This window comes from Prionailurus viverrinus, chromosome B3 (assembly GCF_022837055.1).
Source record: "Prionailurus viverrinus isolate Anna chromosome B3, UM_Priviv_1.0, whole genome shotgun sequence".
In the NCBI taxonomy this organism is placed as follows: domain Eukaryota; kingdom Metazoa; phylum Chordata; class Mammalia; order Carnivora; family Felidae; genus Prionailurus; species Prionailurus viverrinus.
In genome coordinates this window covers 98,353,548-98,379,673 of record NC_062566.1, presented here as the reverse complement: position 1 = coordinate 98,379,673, position 26,126 = coordinate 98,353,548, and the positions used below count along the sequence as shown (strand labels likewise).

The following is a 26,126-nucleotide window of genomic DNA, read 5'->3' as shown; positions in this document are numbered from 1 at the left end:
ATCTCGCGGTCCGTGAGTTCGAGCCCTGCGTCGGGCTCTGGGCTGATGGCTCGGAGCCTGGAGCCTGTTTCAGATTCTGTGTCTCCCTCTCTCTGACCCTCCCCCGTTCATGCTCTGTCTCTCCCTGTCTCAAAAATAAATAAACGTTAAAAAAATTAAAAAAAAATAAATAAAAAAATAAAATAATACCACAGTCAAATGAGCCACCGAGAATAGGGGTGCTGCCTGTGGTTTCTCTTAGTCATAAATACACTGGAAGTTACCCACCGGAGCATGACTACAGTGATGTTTGCTCTTCTATGAGGTTGTGCAAACACCGGCTCTGGCCACAAACTTAGGAATGGCATACACGTCAATAGGGATTGCACATTTCCCACAGAGGTACTTTTACCAACTCACAAAGATTGCAACACTAGCTTGTTTGAACGCAGGGGAAAAGCAGGGATAGAAATGATCAGCTTCCCCCAGTGCTAGGTGCTGTGCACAGCAGAGAATGCATTTCACTGCAGCATGGTACCTGACCAGAAGAACTACAGAACATCAGTTGTTATTATACAGCAAGAAGTCTAGTGCAGACTGGCTTCGTTCTGGTTTTGAGACAGGCTGTGGGGAAAGGAAAGGACAAACAGCCAGTCTGCTGAGTGAAGAAGAAATGAAGGCAGTGAAAACCATGGAAAATGCCTGGGAATACCCACATAATAAAAAGTCTCCAAGGCCAGTCCATAAAGGTTGGCAGGGAGGCCCTGACAAGTCCAAGTTGGAAGGGGTAACTGGACAGAGCCCAGGAAGGGTGCTCCTAGGTCATGCGAAACTGTTAGCACACAGCCTTCTGCAGCCCCAAGGCCCAAATCAGCCTGCTGTCAGGAGCCACCTGCAATGACAGAGCCCAGATCATACCAAATGCAAAACTGAGTTACCCAGCACAAATCTAGGGCTGCTATAGAAGCATCCCTAACCAAGAATACCCCCATGGGACCAGCTCTGATTCTCCTAGATCACTTTATCCTCCCCACTTCAGGTTTCTCATACTCGATGGGAAGTTAGTGTAGCCTAAAGCCATCAAAACCTGCCAGTGCACCTCACATTAAGGTGGTCCCTAGAGAGGATTATTAACGTTTTATGGAGCATGTACTGTGTGTGAGGCACTGAGGGGATGGCATGACCAAACTACCCTCTATGAGCCCATGGTGGGGGAGCAAGGTCAATACAAAAACAGGACACGTGGCAGATGTACACAGGGTGCTTGTTGAAAGGCACCCAGCCCAATAAGGTGGGCAGAATGGGGTGGGGTCGTGTGCACCTCCAGGGCACAGAGCTGTCAGTGTGCTAAGGCGGGGAGGGTATGTGGTCAGTTTCGAAGGATTCCTTCACATGGCCATTTTAATGCCAGTCATTTTGATAAGGCCTAGATACAAATTTTTTATCTTACCCCTTTCCCATTTCCAATTCATTCCTGCCTTGGCTATCTGGCATCATCCACTGGGCAGGGAACAAGAGCTGAACTGCCCCAGGGATGATTCCCAGATTTCTCTGACTTTTCTAATGGCGGGAGAGGAAAACTAAGCCAGGCACATCAGAGCCTGAGCAAAAGCCGAAAGGTGTAAGTCTTCTCAATCTGTGTCCCCGTGGCAGTGGAGGAAGCTAGGGTCCTGGTGCCCACACTGTTGTTTCCCTTTCTTAGGAGTCTAAGGTTCTGGAGCAGTGCAGGAAGGCGGCTAGTGCTGCACTGTGGCAAGAAATTTCAAGTGGGCTGCTTCCTCCAGCTTGGCACTAGGGGGCTCTGAAGCACAGCGCCTTCCCCTAAGGGGAAAGCTACACTCCTCTAAATCAAGACCAGGGAGGGGGTGGCCTCTGATGCAACCTGCTAAAATCCCCCATCATTCACACAGCACTGGGAACTCGGTCCTGCCACAAAGTTCAAAAGGGGTCGTCCGTGATCTCTGAGGCCCCCAAGAATCACATGCCAAGATGGGGTTGGGGTATTCTTACCTTGTCCTCTGCTCTCAGTCAACTTGAGGTACAGCTTTGCGTCCCATGTGAAAACCAGATCCTGAATGGCTGACTTGGGAAAACCAACCAAAAGAATGGTTTATTTATCCTGCATGTCCACCTGGGCAAATGGAGGACCAACGGCCAGCAACAATGAGAGCTACGTTTTCTGGGCACTTACCACACACCCAGCTGTCCTCTAAATCCCGTGTGTGCAGATCTGCTTTGATCCTAAATCACAAGCCATGACAACGCAATCTGGAAGGTATGAAGAGATGGCCAGGGGAGGAGGACGAGCACTGGAGACTTCAGCCCAGGGCGCTCAGGCTGAAAAGCATTTCCAGCATACCTCCACTGGGGCAAGGCCAGAGGAAGGGCACAGAGCCCATCAAGGAAAGGGAAGCTCTCTCAGCCTCTCCTTGTCCTGTATTACAGACGCATCAGTGAGTCTCGGGCTCTGGCCTAGCGTGTCAGAGGTGTCACTGTCGTTTCCTGCCAGGGACAGACTCGTTCAGCATTGAGAGACACTTTTCAGTTTTAGTACTGCCTCTTTGGAGAGGAGCAGCTTGCCTACCGATAAGGGGCAGAACAGGCCAAGGCAGATTCCAGTGTGGAAGCAGCTCCAGGGCCACCCACCCATCACCTCAGCCACAGGTGACCCTGGCTCCACCTGGCTCCAGTCCTGTTCCACTCTGCTTTGCTGACCGAGCCAAAGCCTACTCAACCTTTACAGCTCTCTCCTTCAGAGCCATGGAGGCCTTTACTCAATCACTTCCCCATCAGCCACTCTCTGCAGGTGACAGCAGTTACAAGGGTTTCTGGTGGGTGTCTGATTTCAAGACTAGTTTTTAGGTCCTCCAAAGAGCTTTCTGGGGTCTGATACCTTCCAGCCGCACCCAGCATTACATGACCATAGACCTGAATGTATCTTCACTGACTTAGTAATGATTAGTTATGCCTAGACAAGCGGTGAGAACATTCTAGATAATACCTTCTCCAACAGGAGATACAGTGGATGGGTGTTGGGTAGAACAAATTCAAAATAAGCGTTCAAGTGTTGCAAAAATGTAAGTTCATGATGTTAAGTGAAGGTGGTCTCTTCCCCGTGGCAGAAAAACAATTTTCTCTCCCTGCTTCTCCTAACAACTAAAAAAACCTTAAACTCTTAACGATTCAATTCACAACATAATTCTCCAATATTACCTCAAAAAGGGAGGAAAAGAAATCTGCAAAACTCAGGTCCCATTTAAGATGCATGTTTTTATTGAAGTTAAAAAAAAAATTCATAACCAGACAGGAAGAGTAAAGTAGACAAGAATGTTATAATCTGACTATATAATATTCTCTCATTCTTGATGGATCACTAAAATATAACAAAGGATTTTTCTCTATACTAATTTTAAGGTTGTCCAGTTAAACCATTATTTGGTATCTTCAACAGGTTAACCTCTTAACTATTTAGAGTTTCTTCTCAGAAACGTTCATATATTATACAGGAAACATTCATAGTTTATTTGGGAAACATTCATATTTTATACAGGATGTACAAATTTAAGATGAGACCAAAAAAAAAAAAAAAAAAACCAAAACAAAACAAAAACCCACACAATTGTAGCCGCAACACTATCCTAGCTGCATTGTGGGGATTCTCTTCAGTCAGCTATCCGCGCTATACAACTGGATTTAATAGTGTTATTTACAGAGGGGTCAAAAGCACTCATCTAAGGTAAAGGCGCTCGGGTTTAATGTGCACTTTCACAGCCCTATGAAAACACAACCATTATATACACTGTAAACACCACAGGGCATGAAATCCATCTCCAACCACAAACCTCAATCTCACAGATCAAGCATACAAGGGCTAAGGTAAGGTGCCTGACTTTTCCTTTGTAAGCATACTTTTCATCCGAGAGTGCTGCTATTCTTTCCAGAGGACACTATTCACTTATTTCAAATATGGTGCCAGTGCTTGAAAACATTTCTGGAACCCCTTTTTGGGGATCGCCTGCGTAGTCTGCAATGAACTCTTCTGAATGTCCTTGATGGTGGCAAGTCTTCATCGTTTGAGGATGGATTTGATTTGGGAGAATAGGCAGAGTTATTCACAGCCAAGTGAATCAAACCGTGGGATACCACCCTGGACCAAATGGGAGGTGCCACTATAAAACAATGAGACCTATTTCCTTCTACAGCTCGTAAAGCAAGAGTTTAAAAATTGCCTGAGCAGTGGCAGTCCTGATGGAATACGTACAGATTCGCCTACAGTGATGGCTCTGAGAGGCAACACTCACTCGCATGGTAGCTCTACAGCTCTAGGTGGGGTTCTGCAATTCTAGAAAACCAGTCCTTCTGTCGCCTCTCATGTAGACTTTAGTATTCCTCTTCAGTTTCAGTCCCCTTCGCTTTCTTATGGATTGCCCGATTAAAGCTGTGGCACGCAGGGACCCAGTGATTGTCATGAAGCCCCAGCTTACAGCCAGGGAAGGCTTTCTGAGACCGGTGGCAGCACATCCAGTATCCTGGCCCGTAGGGCAATGCCTGGCAATAGGGCTTGGGGTGCCACCGGCACAGGGACACATCCCCTTTCACGTATTTTTTCTTGCACTGCTTGCAAGGGTCCTCTCTGTATCGTGGATCTCGCACCCAGCGGGAATCTGCTGGCCTGATATTGTAGTATTCAATGATAAACTTGAAATAGCAGCAGGTACACTTAAGAGCCACTAAGCTCTTGGTGGGAAGTAACCTGAAGATTTTCACCATGAGGTGGTGGGGCAGAAAAGCCATGTACTGCTGAGGCTCCAAAAGCTGCTGGATTTTAAACCTGGTCTCCAGAAAGTCATGAGACACTTGCTTCTTCCAACTGGATGCCTCAAGCACCGGTAATGTACTTTCCACAGGAGAGGCTGGCAGGACAAATGAATCAGCTGAAACACTTTTTTCCTCAGTGGTACTGTCACCCTCAGCAGCATCCTGAAGGTGGCCGGCATCGGAAGACTCCCTTGTGCTTTCATTCAACTGGGAACAGTCTGACTGGTGCTGACCAGGTGGCAAAAAAAACAACATCCCTGGAAGTGGGTCTTCACAGGGCTTTAAACTAGAAGGCTGGCCTTGCTCTACCTTGGACACAGTGATACTAATGCACAAAGATTCCTTTCTTCTCTGATCAGGATTTTGGCTAGTAAGCGGCACGAGCTCTCTACTCAGACAATCAACAGCATCTGTGGGCAATTCAATGGCTTGAGGGCAGGTGCCAGCAGGAAAAGATGACCCAACAAGTTCTTCTGTCATCTCCACATCATATTTATTGCCATTTTTCAGGGCAGTTTGCTGATCTGGCTCAAATTCTGCACTGTCCATGAGGAAATTCACACTCGCTGGCAACGACGGACAGCCCCGAGGAGCACCGTCCCAGGACTCATCCCCCTTGGGAGAACAATGGTCGGCTCTTGAGGGGCCACAGTCCACAGATACAGACCCCACAGGATTCACCTGAGTGTCTGGTGCCTCCAAGGCCCCTTTGTTTGTTTTGCCTTCATTAGCCTGAGTGCCATTTGCAAGCAACACGCGGCCCACATTTCGACGGAAGCTGTTATTCCTCGAGAGGCTCCCAGGCTCACGCTGGCTCTGCCGCTTCAGGCACTCAGACTCCAGCCTGGCTACCATGTCAAGGACACGGACTGGCTCGCTCTGTGGTTCACCAACCTCAGAATTTCCCCTTTCCGTGGATTCTTCACAAGCTCCTGGGGCAGAAAAGGGCTCGGAGGCTGGGGGCACACTTCTGGATTGCCCAGGAAACTTCACCACAGCAGGTGAGTTAGTGCAGTTTTTCGTACATGTAGCTAGCAGGGCACTGGCTCTTTGCTCGAGGAAGGCAACCATCTGTATGACTGACAGAGGCCTCCCGGCATAGACGCCATCCCCACTGTCACTCACATAATGCACAGAACAGTGCTCAATGCCACATGCAAAGGGCTCAGGCTGGTAGCACCTGCTGTTGACTTCCCTCATCCTTTCCAACTGTATCTTGGCTTTTTTAAGATCTCCTGATTTTTTCCTTCTTTTAGTAGCTCTCCCATCAATATCCCAGGAGCTTTTTATTTTCATAGATCCTATCCTATTGCTACACTGGTGGGCTGCAAAGAATGCAATTTTCTCCTTGGTATTTCCAGGTTTCACAACAGCCCAGATATCAAGCGGCCCTTCCCCTTCTTCACCCTGGTGGATTGATGCAGACGGTGCATTCTTCTTGGTTTTAACATTCAAGCTGCTCTCTATCGGACTCTTCCCACTCATACTGCACAGAACATTTGGAGAAAGAATCCCAAGAGGCTTTCGAGATGACGCTTTACCAAGAGAGGGTGAAGGAAAGACACTTGGTTTCATGTAGCTAGCTTTGCATTTTTCATCATTTATAGCTTCGTGGTGGCTCATAGGAGTTCTCAAAGTTTCCCTGCTGATTTCCAGAGGTCGCTCTTTCTTCTGGAGTTTCCAGTATGGCTTTAGGTGCATAACAGAGGCTCTACAAGAAAGACAGACATATTTGATTAAGGTGGTAATTTTGTTTTTAGAAAAGTTTTTTAACATACACTCAGATGGTTCTAGCAAGTAACAGAAACACTGTGTCAGTTCATTAAATCTTTACCGTACCAACTCTTATTTCAGCTAGTTTTTAATGTGTACATCAAGACCAACAAGAGCAAAACAACCACTTCCCATGGTGTATAGGCCAGAAGATAAACTGGAGAATTTCAGACTGAATAGACAGTGAATTTCAGAAGCTGACATTAGTTAACATTCTATATGTGAAATTAGTCCTTTAAGTGTATTTTTTTTAATGTAAAGTACTGAAGACTTCCAAGTATAAGGCACAGTATAAAAGGAAAGGATAAAGAACAGTCCAGAATCTCCAATAGACTGATATGATTTCTAAGTCACCACAGCTAGCTTTTTATTGGTTGCAAACCAGTCTATCAAAATGTTGTACCTGCTTTCTAAGCTGGTCCCATACTGTTCAATACTTATAGATGTTTATAATTTTTCACTTGTTTGCTTATGTACTTTGCCCATCTACTAGTCCTGACTTTCTAAATAATCTATTTGTATAAGCTCTTAACTGTTAAATTTTCTCCACATACCTTAAATCAAACACAGAACACATAATCCTTATTAAGTCTAAAAACCATTTTGAATTACTGCAGAAAAAACAATGCCTTGTTTTGTCCCCTGACCAGGGCTGGAGATGGGAGCCATCTTAGAAAGAGGATTACATGCAGAGATCTGTGTTCTAGTCCTTGCTATATCATTAACTAGCTAAACATGGTGAGTGTACCTTGGAAAAGTCACTTCCTCTCTGGGTCTGACTTGAAATGTTAACTGAGGAGTTGGAATACTAAATTATCTAATGATCTCATCAATTTTACAACAAAATATCCACTGTTACACAGAACACTGTGTTATTGAGAAAAAGTGTTTTGTAGGGATGCCTGGTCTCCTACAAAATAAACCTACAAACTAAAATAAACGTCTGCAGTCACAGGTTGGTGGTACGAGCCCCTCACGGCTAGGCAAATAGAGTTTCCCCACTCTTAATCGTGGGGACACCAGTCTAAGACACACATAATTTGGCAACTCAACATATACCTTTATCATTTACCTTAAAACATTTAGTGCCTGCAATGTGTCAGCCTCTATGATAACTGCTTTCAGATACTACTTCTAATTGTCAAGGATGAAAAGTGATCATCCAGAACAAATTCACCTTTCAACTCTTAATTTCTTGAGTCTAGGCTCAGCTAAAAGAAGAAACAGGAATATGAATATCTTCTAGCTAAGTAAAGAGAAGTCTTGCATTTAAGACAAAGTACCTTTTCAAAATTATCCTGAAATAGATCAGATTGGTTTCTTGACTATCTTTGGCAATTTCTATCCTAAATCTGTGATGTGCCCCCTTCCTGCATTACAGCATTTTTAATAGCTTTCTATCATTATATTATATAATTTAGTCTTATAAACAGACCCACCCAGAATTCTTCAAAACAAGATGAATACATATGAATAAAATAGATAAATGAATAAATGACAAGTGAATAAAAAGAGGTATATCTAGTGCTAACGTGGTCCACGATTTTCTGGTTTTTCAAATTTCCTTCAGTCCTTCTAAGTGAAGGGAGAGAAATGGAGGTTGCTGAAAAATCCAATAAATTCTCACATAATGATCTCATTACAGAGTGTGAATAAATTTAAACTTCAGCAATGTGTGTGCCATTCTGCATTGCACAATATGTTCTCTTCGCCTTCCTCCCACACACATTATTTTAGGTGCTATTATTGATAGACAGGGACATTAAGAAGAAACTAAATGTAGTTACAGAAGGCTTTTGTTTGCACTTACTAACCTATAGTCAACTCAAGTGACACACTGCTAATAGACAGGGCTTTAGCAGGACTAAAATAGGAGATGATCCCAGGGAATAGAAGTGAGGAAAGGTACAACCAAGGAAGGAGAAAAGCCAATACAGCCATTTGACATCATCAGGGTGACTGCTGGAGGGTAGCGGACAAGTCTGTGGGACCCCTGGAGAAAGCACAATGATGAGGCATGGGCTCTTGTCCCCTAATTAAAGGTGGCCCAGGATATTAACCAACCTCCTTCCTTTGCTGGGTTTGAATGTCCTGAGGCAGAAAACAGAAAAGTGGTGGCAAGAGTAGTAAGTTCAAGTGAGAAACTACGGAAATCTGAATTTGCATTGAAATCAGTGGTAGACCACGAGGATATGATGCAGGGCACCAGGAGCTCTCCCCCAAAAACCCGAAAGGCAGAAACGCAGAAACTTTACATCTCCAACAGATTACACCAGATGGTGGCGCTTTCCCTACCCTCCCCCTCCCCAAACACAGGCACTGTGGAAAGATTCAGCCAGGTTTCCATGGTTGCCAATCTCTTCATCACAATTGTACTTTGAAGTTCACCATAAGAAAGTCTTGCTCTCTTGCAATTAAATAAAATGCTGGGCTATAGCACCTACCTACACGAGTGTTCCATAGACATTCAGAAATATCCTTGTAAAAAATTAAGATCCCTGGGTACAATGAATCAGAATTTCTGGGAATAGATCCAGAATTTCTGAGATCTGTTTTCAACCTTTATTTTTTTTAAATTTTTTTTTTTCAACATTTATTTATTTTTGGGACAGAGAGAGACAGAGCATGAACGGGGGAGGGTCAGAGAGAGGGAGACACAGAATCGGAAACAGGCTCCAGGCTCCGAGCCATCAGCCCAGAGCCTGACGCGGGGCTCGAACTCACGGGCCGCGAGATCGTGACCTGGCTGAAGTCGGACGCTTAACCGACTGCGCCACCCAGGCGCCCCTGTTTTCAACCTTTAGATTTAACTTGGAAGGGATTAAAGGTCATGTGTTAGATCCGATGTACGAGTATCAGTGGGGTCCCAGATTTGGGCTGGGGTGCTCGGACACCAAGAGGGGTGAAGTGGACCTGCCCAAAAAAAGCCTTGCAGACAGTCCACACTGAAGCATCTATTTGAACAGCTGGGTAAAGACAGAACCATTTTCTTGTTATTCCATTCAAAGCACAAAACAGGCCAATGGTCTTTTATTACCAAATTTCCCCTAGAACTCGAACTCCTCAGTTTCTTTGACAATGCTTTTTCCCAGCTCTTTTCTCTTCTTCCCCAGCCTTTTAAGTCCATGTTCCTCAGAGTTCCTTGTTTTTCTAGACCGTTATTAATCTTAGGCTATACATCTAAGTGCTGTCTTATAGTTCTAACAACCACATACTGATGACTCTCCAGTGGCATGCTCTCCCAAACTTCATATCCTATTGCCTGCCTAGTAGATATATCTGGATGTCAAAAAGAATCTAAAAAATCAAAACAACTAGTTAATGAAAGCAGCAAGTACCTAGCCAATCAAGCCAGAAAGTTGAGTCACTTAAAGATTCCTCCTCCCTGACCCCCATATCCAATCACCAAGTCTCTAAAATGCTCTTCTCTATCTCTGGCAAAACTGCCCTACTTTTCAGCAGCCATCTGATCTCTGCTCCACTACGGGCACCTATAGGAAAGCCTAACCTCTTTATCAATGGAATGCAAGGTAGAGCCCACCCAGCCAAGCTATCAGCTTCATTCCTGCTTTGCCCTACCATACTTCACACTTTGGAAGCTTATGCACAGAACCATTACTACTGGACCAGATAGACAGAAGGCCAATCACATCACTTAAGATGCAAATTTTAAAGCAGCCAGAATCCTAAAACTAACGTAACAGCTTCTAATTTTTTTTTTTTTTCACACTAACCACCACCCATTTCCTACTATCCATTTATCATCAGAAATTTACTAAACACTCTGGGCTGGATATTACCAGTGCAATTATAAATAAGACATAGTCACTGCCCTTACAGAGACAGAGAAGTCAATAAACAATTACAATGGAATATGATGTGTGTTTATAAAGATAGTATGGGTGCTGAGAGAATCTAAGCAGGGGGACAACATACAGAAGGAAGGTGTGTATGAAGGGACATAAGGGAACCACAAGCACCAAGCTCAGTCTTGAGGGTGTAGAAATAGGTCAGAGAAGCCCTGACCTTCTAAGCTAAGCCCTAAAGGAAGATACACAAATCCTAAGAGGTTCAAAAGTAGATGATGCTTTTGGGAAACTGAGGTAGGTGAAGAATAATCAGTCTAGCTAAGGTGCTGGGAGTGGAGAGACAACAAGTAAATTAATTAATAAGCAACAACAGACAGGAACTTTACCTGCTGATTATAAATGGAGGTTGAGGGACAGGTGTCAAGGATGGGTCCTCATCTTATGGCTTCATCAACTGGATGAACAGTGGTACCTTACAGTGAGATGGTGAAAAAAGGTGGCTAAGCAGATTTGGAACAGGGAAGAGAGACAGTTGGGTTTTAAAAAGAAAAATAGGAGGAAAGGAATAAGGCAGTTGCCACAGAACCATTTCAATGAGAAAAACATTTTCTGGATGGAGATTACAGATGTCATTTTCCAAAATTTCACAATGAACATATATTACATATATTACTATTATAAACAGGAAGAATGTTCATAAAAGAACACTTTTAGACCCTATAGCAAGGTCAATGAATAACTGTGTCCAGTTAGCAATGGAGATCCTTGGTGACTCTGTTGTAAGAACTACAGTGGGTGAGTAGGGCAGAGCCAGAAGTTCATGGTGAAGGAGTAACTGGAAGGTGACAAAGTGAACCTTACCAACTCCTTCACGAAGCATGGCTGTGATAAAGTCTTTGTACATACCTGCCATCTTAATCCTTTCCAGGAATAAAGTGACATATAACAATGAATCAATTAAAACTTGAACAACTTTCCTCCAAACAAAAGCCAAAATTCTGTTTTCAAATAATTCCAGTATTCCTTTTAGACTCTAACTTCTGTTTTCAGCTCAAACAAAGCTGGAAAAACTCTCACCTTTAAACACAGTGTACAATCCCAAAATAGAGCCATGGAAGAGAATTTTAACTTTGTTTAGGAAAAAAAAAGTGCTTGGATAAATCCCAAAGTTGAAAGAGTCATAGTAACTAACTCTAGACTATGGAGGAGTGAATTTGATCAATGAGGAATCAAATGGCGATATGGGGTCAGAATAGAGGAAAAGGATGAGATTTCTCTTTGTGCTAATAATAGGCTTAGTGCTAATAGGAGGCCTAAAATCAAAGACAGATGCTTGTTTTTTAACTTATCACTCAGTGTATGGCGTTGCCTATCGAAACAGACTAGGAAATAAGTCATTTCCTAAGTTTCTTTCTGCTATGTTAAAGGTACAGGAATGCACTCCAAAAAGGAGTCCACTTAAAAAAAATTTTTTTTAACTTTTATTTATTTTTGAGAGAGAGACAGAGGGTGAGTGGTGGAGGGGCAGAGAGAAAAGAAGACACAGAATTCGAAGCAGGCTCCAGGCTTTAGGCTGTCAGCATAGAGCCCGATGTGGGGCTAGAACCCACAAACTGTGAGATCATGACCTGAGCCGAGGTCGGACGCTTAACTGACTGAGCCACCCTGGCACCCCAGGAGTCCACTTTTATTAGAATAGTTAAGAGCTCTTCTTCCTTTACAAAAGGCCAGAGGAATTAAAATAGACTAATCCTTGAAAGACCATTCCCATGATACCTTTAGAGGAGTTCAAGTATACAGTAAATAAATTCACTGTTTCTTTAAGAATGTAAAAGCTTAGGCTTAGGTCTTGATCTCCCGGCTGGTGGGCTGGTGGGTTTGAGCCTCTCATCAGGCTCAGTGCTGACAGCTCAGAGACTGGAGCCTGCTTCAGATTCTGTGCCTCCCTGTCTCTATGCCCCTCCCCCACACGCGCACACGTGCGTGCGTGTGTGTGTGCGTGTGTGTGTGTGTGTGTGCTCTCTCTCAAATAAAAATTTTTAAAAAAAATTTTTTTTAATTAAAAAAAAAAAAGAATGTAAAAGCTTCCGGAGAACATCTTAAAACCACCTTCTTCACTGAACCATTACAGAAATGACTAGCAACTCCAGCAAAGTATTACATGTATATATAATGAAGTCTTTGTTTTTTCCAAATGAAATAATGGAGCTATAATGACTTTTGAAGCCTCACAGTGAGATAGTGGTAGCATCAGGATGAGAATTAGGTTAAGAGGGGCGCCTGGGTGGCGCAGTCGGTTAAGCGTCCGACTTCAGCCAGGTCACGATCTCACGGTCCGTGAGTTCGAGCCCCGCGTCGGGCTCTGGGCTGATGGCTCAGAGCCTGGAGCCTGTTTCCGATTCTGTGTCTCCCTCTCTCTCTGCCCCTCCCCCGTTCATGCTCTGTCTCTCTCTGTCCCAAAAAAATAAATAAATGTTGAAAAAAAAAATTAAAAAAAAAAAAAAAAAAGAATTAGGTTAAGAGTCTCCTGGATCTGCACTTTCCTTGTTCAAAGCAAACAAAAATAAAAAACCTAGGCCCAGAGGTGCCTGGCTGGCTCAGTCTATACAGCATGCAACTCTTGATCTTGGGGTTGTGAGTTCGAGCCCCACACTGAGCATAGAGACTACTTAATAAAAACATTTTTTTTTTTAATGATAAAGTGTGCCTAGCATTAAAAAAAACACACACACTTGGGGCACTTGGGTGGCTCAGTCGGTTAAGCATATGACTTCGGCTCAGGTCATTATATCTCATTTATGGTTTGTGAGTTTGAGCCCCGCGTCAGGCTCTGTGCTGACAGCTCAAAGCCTGGAGACTGCTTCAGATTCTGTGTCTCCCTATCTCTCTGCCTCTCTTTCAAAAATAAATAAGTATTTTTTTTAAAAAACACACACACACACAGGCCCAATTATGACACAAATGAGATTAAATAATTCTGACAGCATCTATTCAAAGAGATTTTTCTCTCTCAAACTAGGTCAGTTTTTCTTCAGTGCCACATAAAACCTCTACACATAACTGTGATGAATTAAAGCAGACACACCACATCACACAGCCATACGAATCTATAAGTATGTAGAAACTACTTCCATGGCTGTTAAAGTAGAAAAAGTGCCAAGACTAGGAGGGTGTGAATACACGTGGAGGCAGAAGATAGTACTTCCCTTCATAATCCTCTAAGCACTGACAGAATGCATCCAACTCCCACTGAACGCCTTAACCAAAATATAAATAAATAAATAAATACTAAACAAACTGTACATCAGAAAAGACAGTTGTTCTCAAACTGGGCTCCAAAATATTGGGGGAGGGAGTTCACTTCTTTCTTTCAAGGAACATTCTCTAAAGCCATTTCATGGGACCTTGAACCTTTGCCTCAGGAGGGCTGGATGGTTAATTGTACACAACTTAATGGAAAAATCCTTTACTGTCTGTTAAAAGATACTGAGTAATACAGAGACTAGTCTTTGGAAGCACATGCATAGTTTTCCAGAATTCGCTGCTCACGGGTTTCATCATTCTTAGAATTCACAATCTTATTTATTTTTTTTTTAATTTTTTTTTCAACGTTTATTTATTTTTGGGACAGAGAGAGACAGAGCATGAACGGGGGAGGGGCAGAGAGAGAGGGAGACACAGAATCGGAAACAGGCTCCAGGCTCTGAGCCATCAGCCCAGAGCCTGACGCGGTGCTCAAACTCCTGGACCGCGAGATCGTGCCCTGGCTGAAGTCGGACGCTTAACCGACTGTGCCACCCAGACTCCCCACACAATCTTATTTAAATACAGCACACAGGGGGGCCTGGGTGGCTCAGTCGGTTGGGCGTCCAACTTCAGCTCAGGTCATGATTCACAGTCCGTGAGTTTGAGCCCCACGTCGGGCTCTGTGCTGACAGCTCAGAGCCTGCAGCCTGTTTCGGATTCTGTGTCTCCCTCTCTCTCTGACCTTCCCCCATTCATGCTCTGTCTCTCTCTGTCTCAAAAATGAATAAACGTTAAATAAATAAATAAATAAATACATACATACATACATACATACATACAGCACACAGCTCCATCATGATTATCTAATATAGATTCTATACCATGATTAAAGACCAAACAAAGCTAACTTCCCCAAAATAAAAGTTCATGATAAATTTGATGGGCCAATAAAGTATCTAGAACATACTGAAAGGAGTATTACAAGTTGGGAAGGGTAGCCACTACTTTGCTTTTCCATTGTGGTCACAACTGAAGCAACACCTAACAGTTTTACAGTGTACTGCAAAATACTGAATTAGTCATTAATTTACATGGATCCTCTACCCCCTCTTTTTTTGGACTAGGTAGGAAGGGGGACAGGAGGCTAAAGGAAAGAACACTTGCTCAGTCTATTTTGAATTATTAAATAACAGTTGGGGATACAGACAAACTGAAGTATTATGTTTTGTTAAACTTACCATGTTTAAATTAATCCAGTCAACAATGGTTTACAAAGTATTTTCCTATTGTTCCTGTGACATAATGCTAAACACTCACATAACTCTGGCGTATCACAATTTATTGCTACCTAAAACTGATGAGAAATCTACAGTTTTGTAGTTCCCACGAGAAAGAATATCAAAATCCAGCGAAACATTTAAAAAGTTTAGTCCCCCCAAAATCATTGATATATATTGAAAAGTACATTGAGCATTACCAAGAAAATTTCGCCTCTATAAATTTCAGATACTCAGCATTCCTGTTAAAACCCTCTTGCTTTATTTTCCTATTCTAATATTTCTTAAAGAAAACAAAGGAAAAGAAAATTTCTATCCTCTCGCATAGCAAAATGTCATTCCTTGAGTAAGCTTTTTTTTTTTTCACTTTGAAACCAGGCATTCTTCCATATATAAATGTAACATATTTTTAAAAGTTTATTTATTTATTTTGAGAGATAGAGAGCACAGGTATGAGGGGGTACAGAGAGAGAAAGGAAGAGAGAGAATCCCAATCCTCACTGACAAGGCAGAGCCTAATGCAGGGCTCGAACTCACAAACCAGGAGATCATTAGCCAAGCCAAAACCAAGAATTGGACTCTTACCCAAATGAGCCACCCAGGCACCCCATAAACTTAACATATTTTTTTAATGTTTCCTTATTTATTTTGAGAGAAACAGAAAGAGAGCACGTGCACAAGCAGGGGAGGGGCAGAGGGGAGTGGGGACAGTGGATCTGAAGTGGGCTCTGTGCTGATGGCAGAGAGCCTTACGCAGGGGTTGAACTCACTAACTGTGAGATCATGACCTGAGCTAAAGTTCAATGCTTAACCACCTGAGCCATCCAGGCGCCCCAATTTAACATTATTTTTAAGGCAATATTTTCTTTAAGAGTAATGCAGTACTTTCAAAGAACTGATCAGAGCTTTAACATATAACCTCTTTGACCAAATGTAACTGGAACATAAAAATGTCATCTTTCCTAGGGAATAAATTGTTAAACATTCTAAGGCCAAGGTCAGCCACAAACACAGTTCAAAAATCCATTAGGTACCAAATAATGTTTGATATGAAAAATCAGAGAACAGGGGCATCTGGGTGGCTCAGTTGGTTAAGCAGCTGACTCATGATTTTGGCTCATGTCATGATCTCATGGTTTGTGAGTTCAAGCTCCACAGTGGGCTTTGCACTGAGTGTAGAGCCTGCTTCGGATCCTGTCTCCCTCTCTCTGCCCTCCGCCACTTGCTCACTCTCTCAAAAATAAGTGTTAAAAAAAAAAAAAAAAGAACTAATGTAAAAAAATAAAAGAAAAATCAGAGAATAGCATGAAATTCTGAGTGTAAATACAATACCACACTGCACATCTGCTGTGCATGGGGCCTCAATCTTGAGCAAAGTACCAGCTAGCTGGGCACAGGCTGGCCCATTATAGGTACCTGAATTTAAAATAGGTTATTCCTCACAGGAAAGAAGAAAGAGGCAAAAAAGTAAAAATTCAGAGTAACAAATATTAATGCACCAAGCAAAAACAGCTTGCTTGCTGTATCAATGCAGACAAAAGATCTGGCAAATGAAGACTTTGGTCAGCAACCCTGGGTAGGGGTGGAAGGGGTAGGGAAATTACTTCAGAAATAGGACTCAGGGTATTTACCAAAGAAATAAAGCCTGAGCCACAGTCCTGTGCCCAGGTGTTTAGTAATTACTCTTCCTTCTATCACATATCGCCTAGGATCTGTTGAACCAAGACTGAAGTAGCAATCTATGCAATGGCTGTTCAAAGTATTCTTTAAGAATTACCACTTATAAAGAAATGAGGCTTATTGTCAATCGAAACCTGAGAGGTTGCTGTTCTGGAGCCTGTTTTTTGAGTTTACCAAAGCCAATTCAAATCTTGGGAGTTAAGGGGTGCCTGGGTGGCTCAGTCAGTTAAGTGTTCAATGCTTGGTTTCAGCTCAGGTCATGATCTCACAGTTCACGAGTTTGAGCCCCACATGGGGCTTTGTGCTGACAGTGAGGAGCCTGTTTGGATTCTGCCCCTCCCCTGCTTGCTCTATTAAAATAAATAAGTAAACTTTAAGAAAGTAAAAATAAATAAATCTTGGAGTTAAAACGGTATTTCCAGAGTGCCTGAGTGGCTCAGTCACTTAAGCGTCCAACTTCGGCTCAGGTCATGATCTCATAGTTCATGAGTTCGAGCCCCACATTGGGTTCTATGCTGACAGCTCAGAGCCTGGAGCCTGCTTCAGATTCTGTGTCTCCCTCTGTCCCCTTCCCTGCTCATGCTCTCTCTTGCTCTCTCAAAAATAAATATTTAAAATTTTTTAAAAGAAAATGAGTATTTCCAAGGAGTAAATGTGAGAAATCTGTATTACCAAAAAAACCCCTCAATCATTTGGCACCAAGGAGCCCAAATTGTCATATTACTGGAGAAAAATCACAAACCAGGGCTTATGTACTTGTCTTAAATCTCATATAAAACTTCCTTGAGTACAGAGGGTATGTCTTCACTATTCTGCAGAATTTGACTAACCCTGGAATTCCTAAAGCCAAACAGGAAAGACAATGGTATACAAACAAGGTATAGAGACCTCTCACTTACAGGGTAAACTATGGGCCTTCAGAAGCAGCTTTACATAAATGCAGAATTTAACAAGTCGGAGGTTAAAAGAGCTCTTATATATAAGTCCTATCTTCTGAAATTCCTGGATGTGTGTATTTACTTAACATGGTTGTAATCATATTATATATACAATGTTATGCTTTTTATCAGAAGTATTGTCCATGTTATTACATGGTCTTGAAACCCATCAAAACTGTTAATGTATAAGTGCCAGAATTTAATAAATATTCCCTCCAATCCTGGAGGTTCTAATGCAACTCTGATGCATGCATTCTCTTATGCATTTAAAGGTATGTCCTTAGAAGATTCCCAGAAGTGGAATTTCTGAGTCAGAGTTTGAGTATTTTTATGACTGGGTACATCTTTTTTTTTTTTTTTTTTTTTTTAAATTTTTTTTTTTTCAACGTTTATTTATTTTTGGGACAGAGAGAGACAGAGCATGAACGGGGAAAGGGCAGAGAGAGAGGGAGACACAGAATCGGAAACAGGCTCCAGGCTCTGAGCCATCAGCCCAGAGCCCGACGCGGGGCTCGAACTCACGGACCGCAAGATCGTGACCTGGCTGAAGTCGGACGCTTAACCGGCTGCGCCACCCAGGCGCCCCTATGACTGGGTACATCTTGCTCAATCACTCCCCAAGTAGTGCTAATTTACCCTGCCACTACCAAGAAAATCATGCCAGTTTTATGGGCAAAAGTTGTGTTGTTTAAAGGGAAAGAAAGCAAGCAACATAGACCTAGAGATAAAAAATAACAAAGAAGTAAGAACAGAATAATCTGTTTTCACTTCTAGAATAATAATAGCTCTAAAATGTTTACTATGTGCTAGGCACTGTTCAAAGCTCACAACCACCCCACCCCCAAAAAACCTAAGTGCATATTCTTACTAACCCCAATTGCAGGTGAAAAAACCAAAGCAGAGGGAGGTTAAAAAAACTTGCCAAGATCACGCAAGCAAGCACATCAAGAAGCCTGGGTGTGCACAGTCAGGAATCAGAGGCTATCCTCTTACCTAGCACATTATGAAAAGAGGGAGCGCAGATGAGGAACACATGGATGAAGACTTCATCAGTAAGCTTAATCTCATTGTCATAAATAAAGACTGAGAAGTCTAACTGTGACAGGAAACAGAATTTGGGTTAAATTTTGGATGTTGAGTTTGATAACCAACTTAAAATTAATCTATTCATTTATTAAATACTTAACTTCCCTTTCAGTGTCAGACTAGACCCTGAGACTTCAGCATGAACAAAACTAACGGAATTCCTGAATGCATGGCAAACCTAAGAAATCTACACTGATCCTTTAGCTTTTCACTCATTTACAAACTTAAAAGTTTCCCATGTGCTGAGTCAAGTTAGCAGCAAAGATAGACATCACTAAGATCACTCAAATTTTATTTCTGACAAAGAGAAACTTCAAAAATTTAATGCAAATATGACAGTCTGGGCCACAGGCCTGAGTACAGATGATATTATCAGAGAATAAGGCTAGGTTGGAATGACTGTATACAGAAGAATACACAGGACAATACATACAGATATTATTCTGGTGTTGATTTATAATAGACTTATTTATTTACAATTAGTTTCAAAGAAAGAAAAATGGTAGAGAACAGATGAGATAAAATATAACCATAGGCAAGTGGAAAACTATGAAATGATAAAGAGTAAGACCAATATGAATAGGAATATTAATATATATCTAGATTTCAGAGGTCCTACCATCTCTTTCCAGTACTAGACTACATGAAGCTATATACAACACTTCGTCATTTCCCCAAAAATGCTTTGAGGCAAAGAGAAATAGTTACCCTTGCTATACTTTTTACTGACACTCAACTACTACTTCATCAGCAGCATATCGGTTTGCTAGAGCTACCATACAAAATACCACTAACTGTGTGGTTTAAACACAGAAAAGTTACTTTTCATAAGTCTGGAGTCTAAAAGTCCAAGATCAAGGGGACGGTGGGTTTGTTTTTTTCTGAGGCCTTTCCCCTTGGCTTGCAGAAAGCTGCCTTCTCATGGTGTCCTCACAGGATCTTTCCTCTGGACACACATGCCTTTGGTGTCTTTCTCTTGTGTGCAGAATTCTTTCTTTTAAAGACAGCAATCAGATTAAATTAGGGCCCACCCTGTCTACCTTCTTTTAACTTAACTTACCTTCTTTAACTTAAGTTTAAAGTTTAACTTTAAACTTAAGTTTATTTATTTTCAGAGACAGAAAGAGAGAGAGAGAGAGAGAGAGAGAGAGAGAGAGAGAGCGCGCGCAGCATGAGTGGGGGAAGGGCAGAGAGAGGGGGAGAAAGAGAATCCCAAGTAGGCTCCACACTGTCAACACATGGAACCTAATGCGAGCCTCCGTCTCATGAACCATGTGATCATGACCTGAGCAGAAATCACAGAGTCTGGATGCTTAATCAACTGAGCCACCCAGGCACCCCTGAATCACCTCTTTAAATGCCAGCTCTCCAAATTCAGTCACATTCCCAGGCACTGGGGATTAGCGCTTCAACATATGCAAAGGGAAGCAGCAGGCAATTCAGCCCCTAACAATGGGGTAAATGTAAGAATTCATGAGTTAAAGCTTAATGTTTTAAGATCATAAAATAAAAATAACCAGAAAGCTATTCTGATTTGATCTCCATACAACCCATATTTATTTAAGAGAATACTTCAAATCATTCAAGAGCTCACTGCTCCAAATAATTAACACCTGGACAACTGTCTTTCTGCAAAACATGTCTGGAAGGGGAAAAATGTTATCACTCCTATTAAAATCTCATTAGTACAAAATACAATGGTTATTATTAACCTTTTTTGCAGCCACTATAAGCCCTTTAAAATTCTGATGAAAGGGGGCGCCTGGGTGGCGCAGTCGGTTAAGCGTCCGACTTCAGCCAGGTCACGATCTCGCGGTCCGTGAGTTCGAGCCCCGCGTCGGGCTCTGGGCTGATGGCTCAGAGCCTGGAGCCTGTTTCCGATTCTGTGTCTCCCTCTCTCTCTGCCCCTCCCCCGTTCATGCTCTGTCTCTCTCTGTCCCAAAAATAAATAAATGTTGAAAAAAAATTAAAAAAAATAAAATAAAATAAAATAAAATAAAATAAAATAAAATAAAATAAAATTCTGATGAAAGAAAATGGATGCTCCCTGAGGAGGGAGCGTGGGGCAAGCTGAGAGCAAAATACAGGCTGGCACCACCCCACCTTCCAGGTGGAATAAGTGTGATAGTCCTCAGACACTCCTGGCTACCCAAGAACAAAGGAAAGGGCTTAGGTGCTTGCCACGGTAATGTGGGAAACTAAGGCAAATGAAAAATTAAAATCCCTTACTGCCTAGAACCCACTGACAAGTCCTTGAAACCAGCAGTGACCTCCCTCTAGGAGCCCAGCTGTCTCAATGATGACACTTTGCTGGGGGCAAAAGAAGTTTAGCTTAACATTATCCCAACCTTGAGGATCCTGTAAGTCTATTTCCTCTATCTCAACTGCTCCACAATATATGCTGGCAATCATGCTCCAAACTTATGGCCTCCGGATAAACATCTGAAGGGTCTCATGACTGAGGTTTTACTAAACGGTAATAAATGGCATTTCCGTAGCAACAGCTAGGCCCTCAAGGTCCTGGAAACCTTGCTTCCAAAATTTCTTAGAGACTTACTCTATCCCTGACCCCCTCCCAACCTGAGGGTATATAATGAGTTACCTGTCATGACCCCAGTGCAGAAGCTCTTCCTGCCCACAGGTCCTGTTCCCATGCTTTAATAAAATCATCTTTTTGCACTAGAGAGGTATTCAAGAATTCTTTCTTGGTCGTTGGCTCCGGACCCCCCACCATCACCCCCAAACTTCATCACTCCCTGAGGAAAGAACACATAGCCACAAAGTCTGGCATGATTATTGTTTCGGGAGATTCACAAACCACCTCCCTAAAGCTCATCAGGATCCATGGACTCAGGTTAAAGAGCACTGACCTAAAGGCCCATTTATATCTAAATCAAAAACTAAATCTATACCAAAATGGACCAAAACACTTGAAATTGAGATTATCTTGAAAAATACAGGATATACAGTAACCATGTTTATATTTAGCTACTTGCCAAAGGGTTGGAAGTAACTAATGATCAACCAAACAATATTAGAATAAATTTTAAGCCTATTAGCCAACACTAAAGGTGGGGAGAGGAGTGAAGAGAGAAGAAACATTACCTCAGAAAGTCTAAACTAAGAAAACCTACTGCAATTCAGCACAAAATCTTAGAATAAAAAAGAGACAAATAACAAGAGGTAGAAATCACTAACAAGTTTCTTGTTTACTGACAGAAGATCCATTATTTTCTACACACCAAAGTCATAGTCAAAAAAGATAACATTATGTTGTGAAATTTCAAAACTTGGCTTGTCGTCTTCTCTCTGTATGCCTGACTGCCCTCAAAAAACAGCTTTGGATATGTTCAGACAATTGGGCAAAAGAGGAACTTCTGTTGAATTCACTATTCCACCTAGGGACGTACCTCTGTGGACAATTTTACTAAGGTGTAAACTCCCAAGGATAGGAACACTTGTCTGCCTGATTTACCACTGCGCCTCTGGAGTCTCATTCAAAAATCATTTGTTGAATTCGAATGGATGCTATATTCTAGAGACAGCCTGACTGTGGAAGACAGGCTGAGAATGTAACCTCCATCTCTACTGTACAAGCAGCTCAAATGGATCACTATAGTTTTGTGTTGGATCCAACACGATATGAAGTGGCAATATAGAGCCCCAGAAAACAAAAGTGCTATTCATTAAAGAGATTTCTTGTACCATTATTTCTAAAGAGATACCCCCAAAATAACTTGCTGGAGCTCCAGCTGGCAAACTGCTGAAAACCTTGAATTTTTATTTCCTGGTCTAGTACTTCAATTTCCCTTCTATGTCCATTTATATGATCCAAAGTCCAAGTTCATCTGTAAAGCGAACACACAAAATCCCCCACAGAAAAGTGAAAAACAGGTTTATTCCACTGTAGATGTATCTGAAGAATAAATTCAACTTCTTGGCTATGAGCAGTAAGAGAGAAGTCAGCTCACCTCAAAAGCCCTGAGCTTGAACAAGAGCTGAAAAGAGTAAGAAGAAAGGCAGTACAATGTATGAGGGGAAAGAAATTAATTATCTGGTCACTTTCTGATTTACTGAAGAAAAGCTCCTCTATTAAACTCACCACATATTCTTATGAGCTCCACTGACCTGGCAAAATCACTAGGTCTTCAACTACTTTCTAGTGCACCAGCTTCAGATGCTTGCTTTAAACGAAATACCAATGAAGAAACTGGGTTTTTTCCCTAAATAAATCCTTTCCAGAAACAAAAATATTATCATATTATAAATATTAGTAGGGGACCATTTGAAAAGTCCTTAAGGACACCAAGTGAGCCCCAGACTCCTTGATAACTCTCAAATGTAAAATATAACAGCTGTGAAATGGGAAAACTGAACAAAATCAGATTACCTTCCAAGCCGCCCTTCTACAGTTATAAGAAAGAAAATTGCACAATTTAAAAACCAAGGTCTTCAGTAAGTAATACCAAAGCTAACTGTACTAAGCAGACATATTTTAGACTTTATTGCTCCTGATTCCAAATCAAGCCCAGAAACAGTTTTAGAAAATTAAGTGCCTGGGGCACCTGGGTGGCACAGTCGGTTAAGCGTCAGACTTCAGCCAGGGCACGATCTCGCGGTCCGGGAGTTCGAGCACCGCGTCAGGCTCTGGGCTGATGGCTCAGAGCCTGGAGCCTGTTTCCGATTCTGTGTCTCCCTCTCTCTCTGCCCCTCCCCTGTTCATGCTCTCTCTCTGTCCCAAAAAATAAAAATAAACGTTGAAAAAAAATTTTTTTTAAATAAAAAAAAAAAAAGAAAATTAAGTGCCTAAGCTCATTAAAAAGAAAAAAAATTACACAAGTAGGTAAAACTTTAAAACAGCAATTTATAGTATTAAACAAGTAGGGAAGTACACACTCATTAGAATGCATATTCACCCCTCATACTTATCTCTAGCTGGGAAAAAAACTACTGGCAAGCACTCTAAGACAACTTCCTACCTAGATGAAACACATGGGTCTGTCTAAAGTTGCTCTGCAGTAGTCAGCTACCCAATAGAGTATACAGCACATCTCAACACCAAATCATGTACAGTACTGCTACAAAATCAAAATAAAATACACTTAAAGCCATTAAATGCCTTAAATTAGAATTTTATTTCGGGGGCACCTGGGTGCCTCAGTCTTGGTTTCAAATTAGGTCATGACCTCATGGTTCATGAGATCAAGCCACAGGTGAGGATCTAGGGCACTAACAGTGCAAAGTCTGCTTGAGATTCTCTCCCCACCCCCCACCCTCTTTCTGTCCCTCCCCTGCACGCTCTCTCTCTTTCAAAATAAATAAATAAACTTTTTTAAAAATGCTCAATCTCTGAAAAAATTATTTAAAAAATTTTTAAATTTTCTGATAGGTTTTGATTCAAAATAAATGGAAGGAATGATAGAAATAGATGTTACAATTTTCTAACTTTTACTGAATTAATGGATCTGGGCAAACCTGAAACACAGCACATGCTTCTGAGAGAGGAAAAGAAGACATTAAAAAAAAAAAAAAAAATTCTAATCTGGTCAGTCCTTTAAAGCCAGCTACCAATTTATAGAAAACACAGGAGACAAAAATATATTACACATCTGAGGAATACAAACAGTAAAATCTAGCAGGGAAACTACACTATAGAACAAAATAAGGCTGGTTTCTTCAAGCAAATTCCAAGTTAGAAAGACAGACAGACTGGGGATGGGTGGGGTGTGTAGGCGGGGAGGCTATCCCATTAAAAGAAACTTAACAAGGAGTGCCTCTTGCTGGCTCAGTCACTACAGCATGTGACTTCTGACGTCAGGGTCTTGAGTTCAAGCACCATGTTGGGCGTTGAGCCTACTTAAAAAACAAACAAAAAACCCTTAAGAAACCAGCCAAATATAATGGATGCTGAGTCAAATAGACATACTATAAAAATTAATATATATGTGTATATATGTATTTTTAAGTCCTTATCTGTTAGATATACATCTTAAAATCTTTTTAGAGTAAGTGATATGATAGTTGAGATTTCCTTCATAACAATATGGGACAGAAGAAATGGTTTGGAGTATAGATCAAATAAGATTGGCCATGAGATGATAAACTGTTAAAGCTGGATATGGCTAAGTGCAGGTTCGTAACTCTATTTCTACATTTTTGTACATAACAGAATTTTCTCATAATTACTGGTTTTTAAAAAGGGGAAATAATTGGAAGCATTTGGAAAACAATGGATGAATAAGCCTGGAAATGTTCATTATACACACACAGGGTGAAGCTGCATACAGTCTGATTTGGAGGAAAATGTGGTGGAGTTCAGTGGTTCCTGGGTAAAACAGCTCCACAGGACTCTTTGTAAGTCCCTCTCCACTAAGCCCCAGGCTATCTGATGTGTCACTCTTTCCGGGTTCAGACACCGGGCACCAACCAATATAAATTCTTCTTGCCCTACTCCACACTAGTTACTAAAAATTGAACAGGAAATAAATTAGAGAACAAAAAAATATATAAAAAAGAGAGACAAAAACAGAATCAAATAAAAAAGAACTAAAAGACAACAGTGATCAAGATCAATCAATCTATTTCTTAATTAAACAGATATGGCTTTCAATTCCCTCATTCTGTGACCTAAATGAGCAGTCTAATTATTAATAACCTGCCTTATGGATAAGTGCACTTAACTTTCATAACTTTAAAGATAAATATAAACATTTCAATAAATGCATAAGAAATTTTGCTATTTAAAGATACCTCATTGTAAATTCTTTTATAACAATACTCACCCCCCACATTCACCCATGGGGAAGGGAGAAATGATAGTATTAGTATTAAAATATTAATATTATTAACAACATAGCCATTGATATTTATTAAGCACATATAAACATTAATTTCATCTTCAGGACAACTGTATGAGATATATACAATTATTATTTATTCACATTTCACAAATGTGGAAACTGACCAATTAAAGTGTAATGAGTATTTTTAAATAATTGGTTATACAAGCAGTTCATCTTAGAATATTAAATGATGGGTCTTTTTTTTTAAGTATTTATTTTGAGAGAGAGCGTGAGCAAGGGAGAGGCAGAGAGAGATGGAGAGAGGGAGAATCCCAAGCAGGTTCCATGTGATTAATGCACAGAGCACGACTCAGGGCTCCAACTCAGGAAACCATGAGAACATGACCTGAGCCAAAATTAAGAGTCAGCGACTTAACTGACTGAGCCACCCAGGTGCCCCGACAGGTCATTTTTTAAAATGTGCTTTATAACATTTTTAAACAAAGCTGTGTGTGTATACACACATATTGATATAAAAATAAATAGTCAGAAGAGTCAAAGGATTTGCTCAGAAGTCACCAAATCAGCTGTACAGGGCTTCCTAATTACAAGTACAGTATAATAATGATTCTATTTCCTAAACCCTCAAATCCCAGTGGTTCTCCATTCTTTAAAAGGAAAATTAAGTCACAAACCAAAGTCAGTTCAAGTTCATTTTAAAAGAAATGTTTCTTTTGC

General features: G+C 41.4%; 2 protein-coding genes across 11 annotated transcripts in view; one reads left to right on the top strand and one right to left on the bottom strand.

Moving 5' to 3' along the window:
- Positions 1 to 26,126, top strand: part of ATG14 (autophagy related 14) — an 80,679-nt gene that overhangs the window by 43,466 nt on the left and 11,087 nt on the right. The gene's annotated exons all lie outside the window — the stretch shown is intronic.
- The window catches only part of FBXO34 (F-box protein 34), a 157,523-nt gene continuing 134,626 nt past the window's right edge, over positions 3,230 to 26,126 (bottom strand). For 9 of the 10 annotated variants that reach the window (XM_047862525.1, XM_047862517.1, XM_047862518.1 and 6 more), the window contains one exon: positions 3,230 to 6,508. In XM_047862525.1, coding sequence (XP_047718481.1) covers positions 4,360 to 6,498 — 2,139 coding nt within the window. In that variant the 5' untranslated portion in view covers positions 6,499 to 6,508 and the 3' untranslated portion in view covers positions 3,230 to 4,359. Of the gene's footprint in view, positions 6,509 to 10,765; positions 10,790 to 26,126 lie in introns of those variants that run through there. The other variant, XM_047862527.1, reaches the window with a different exon arrangement.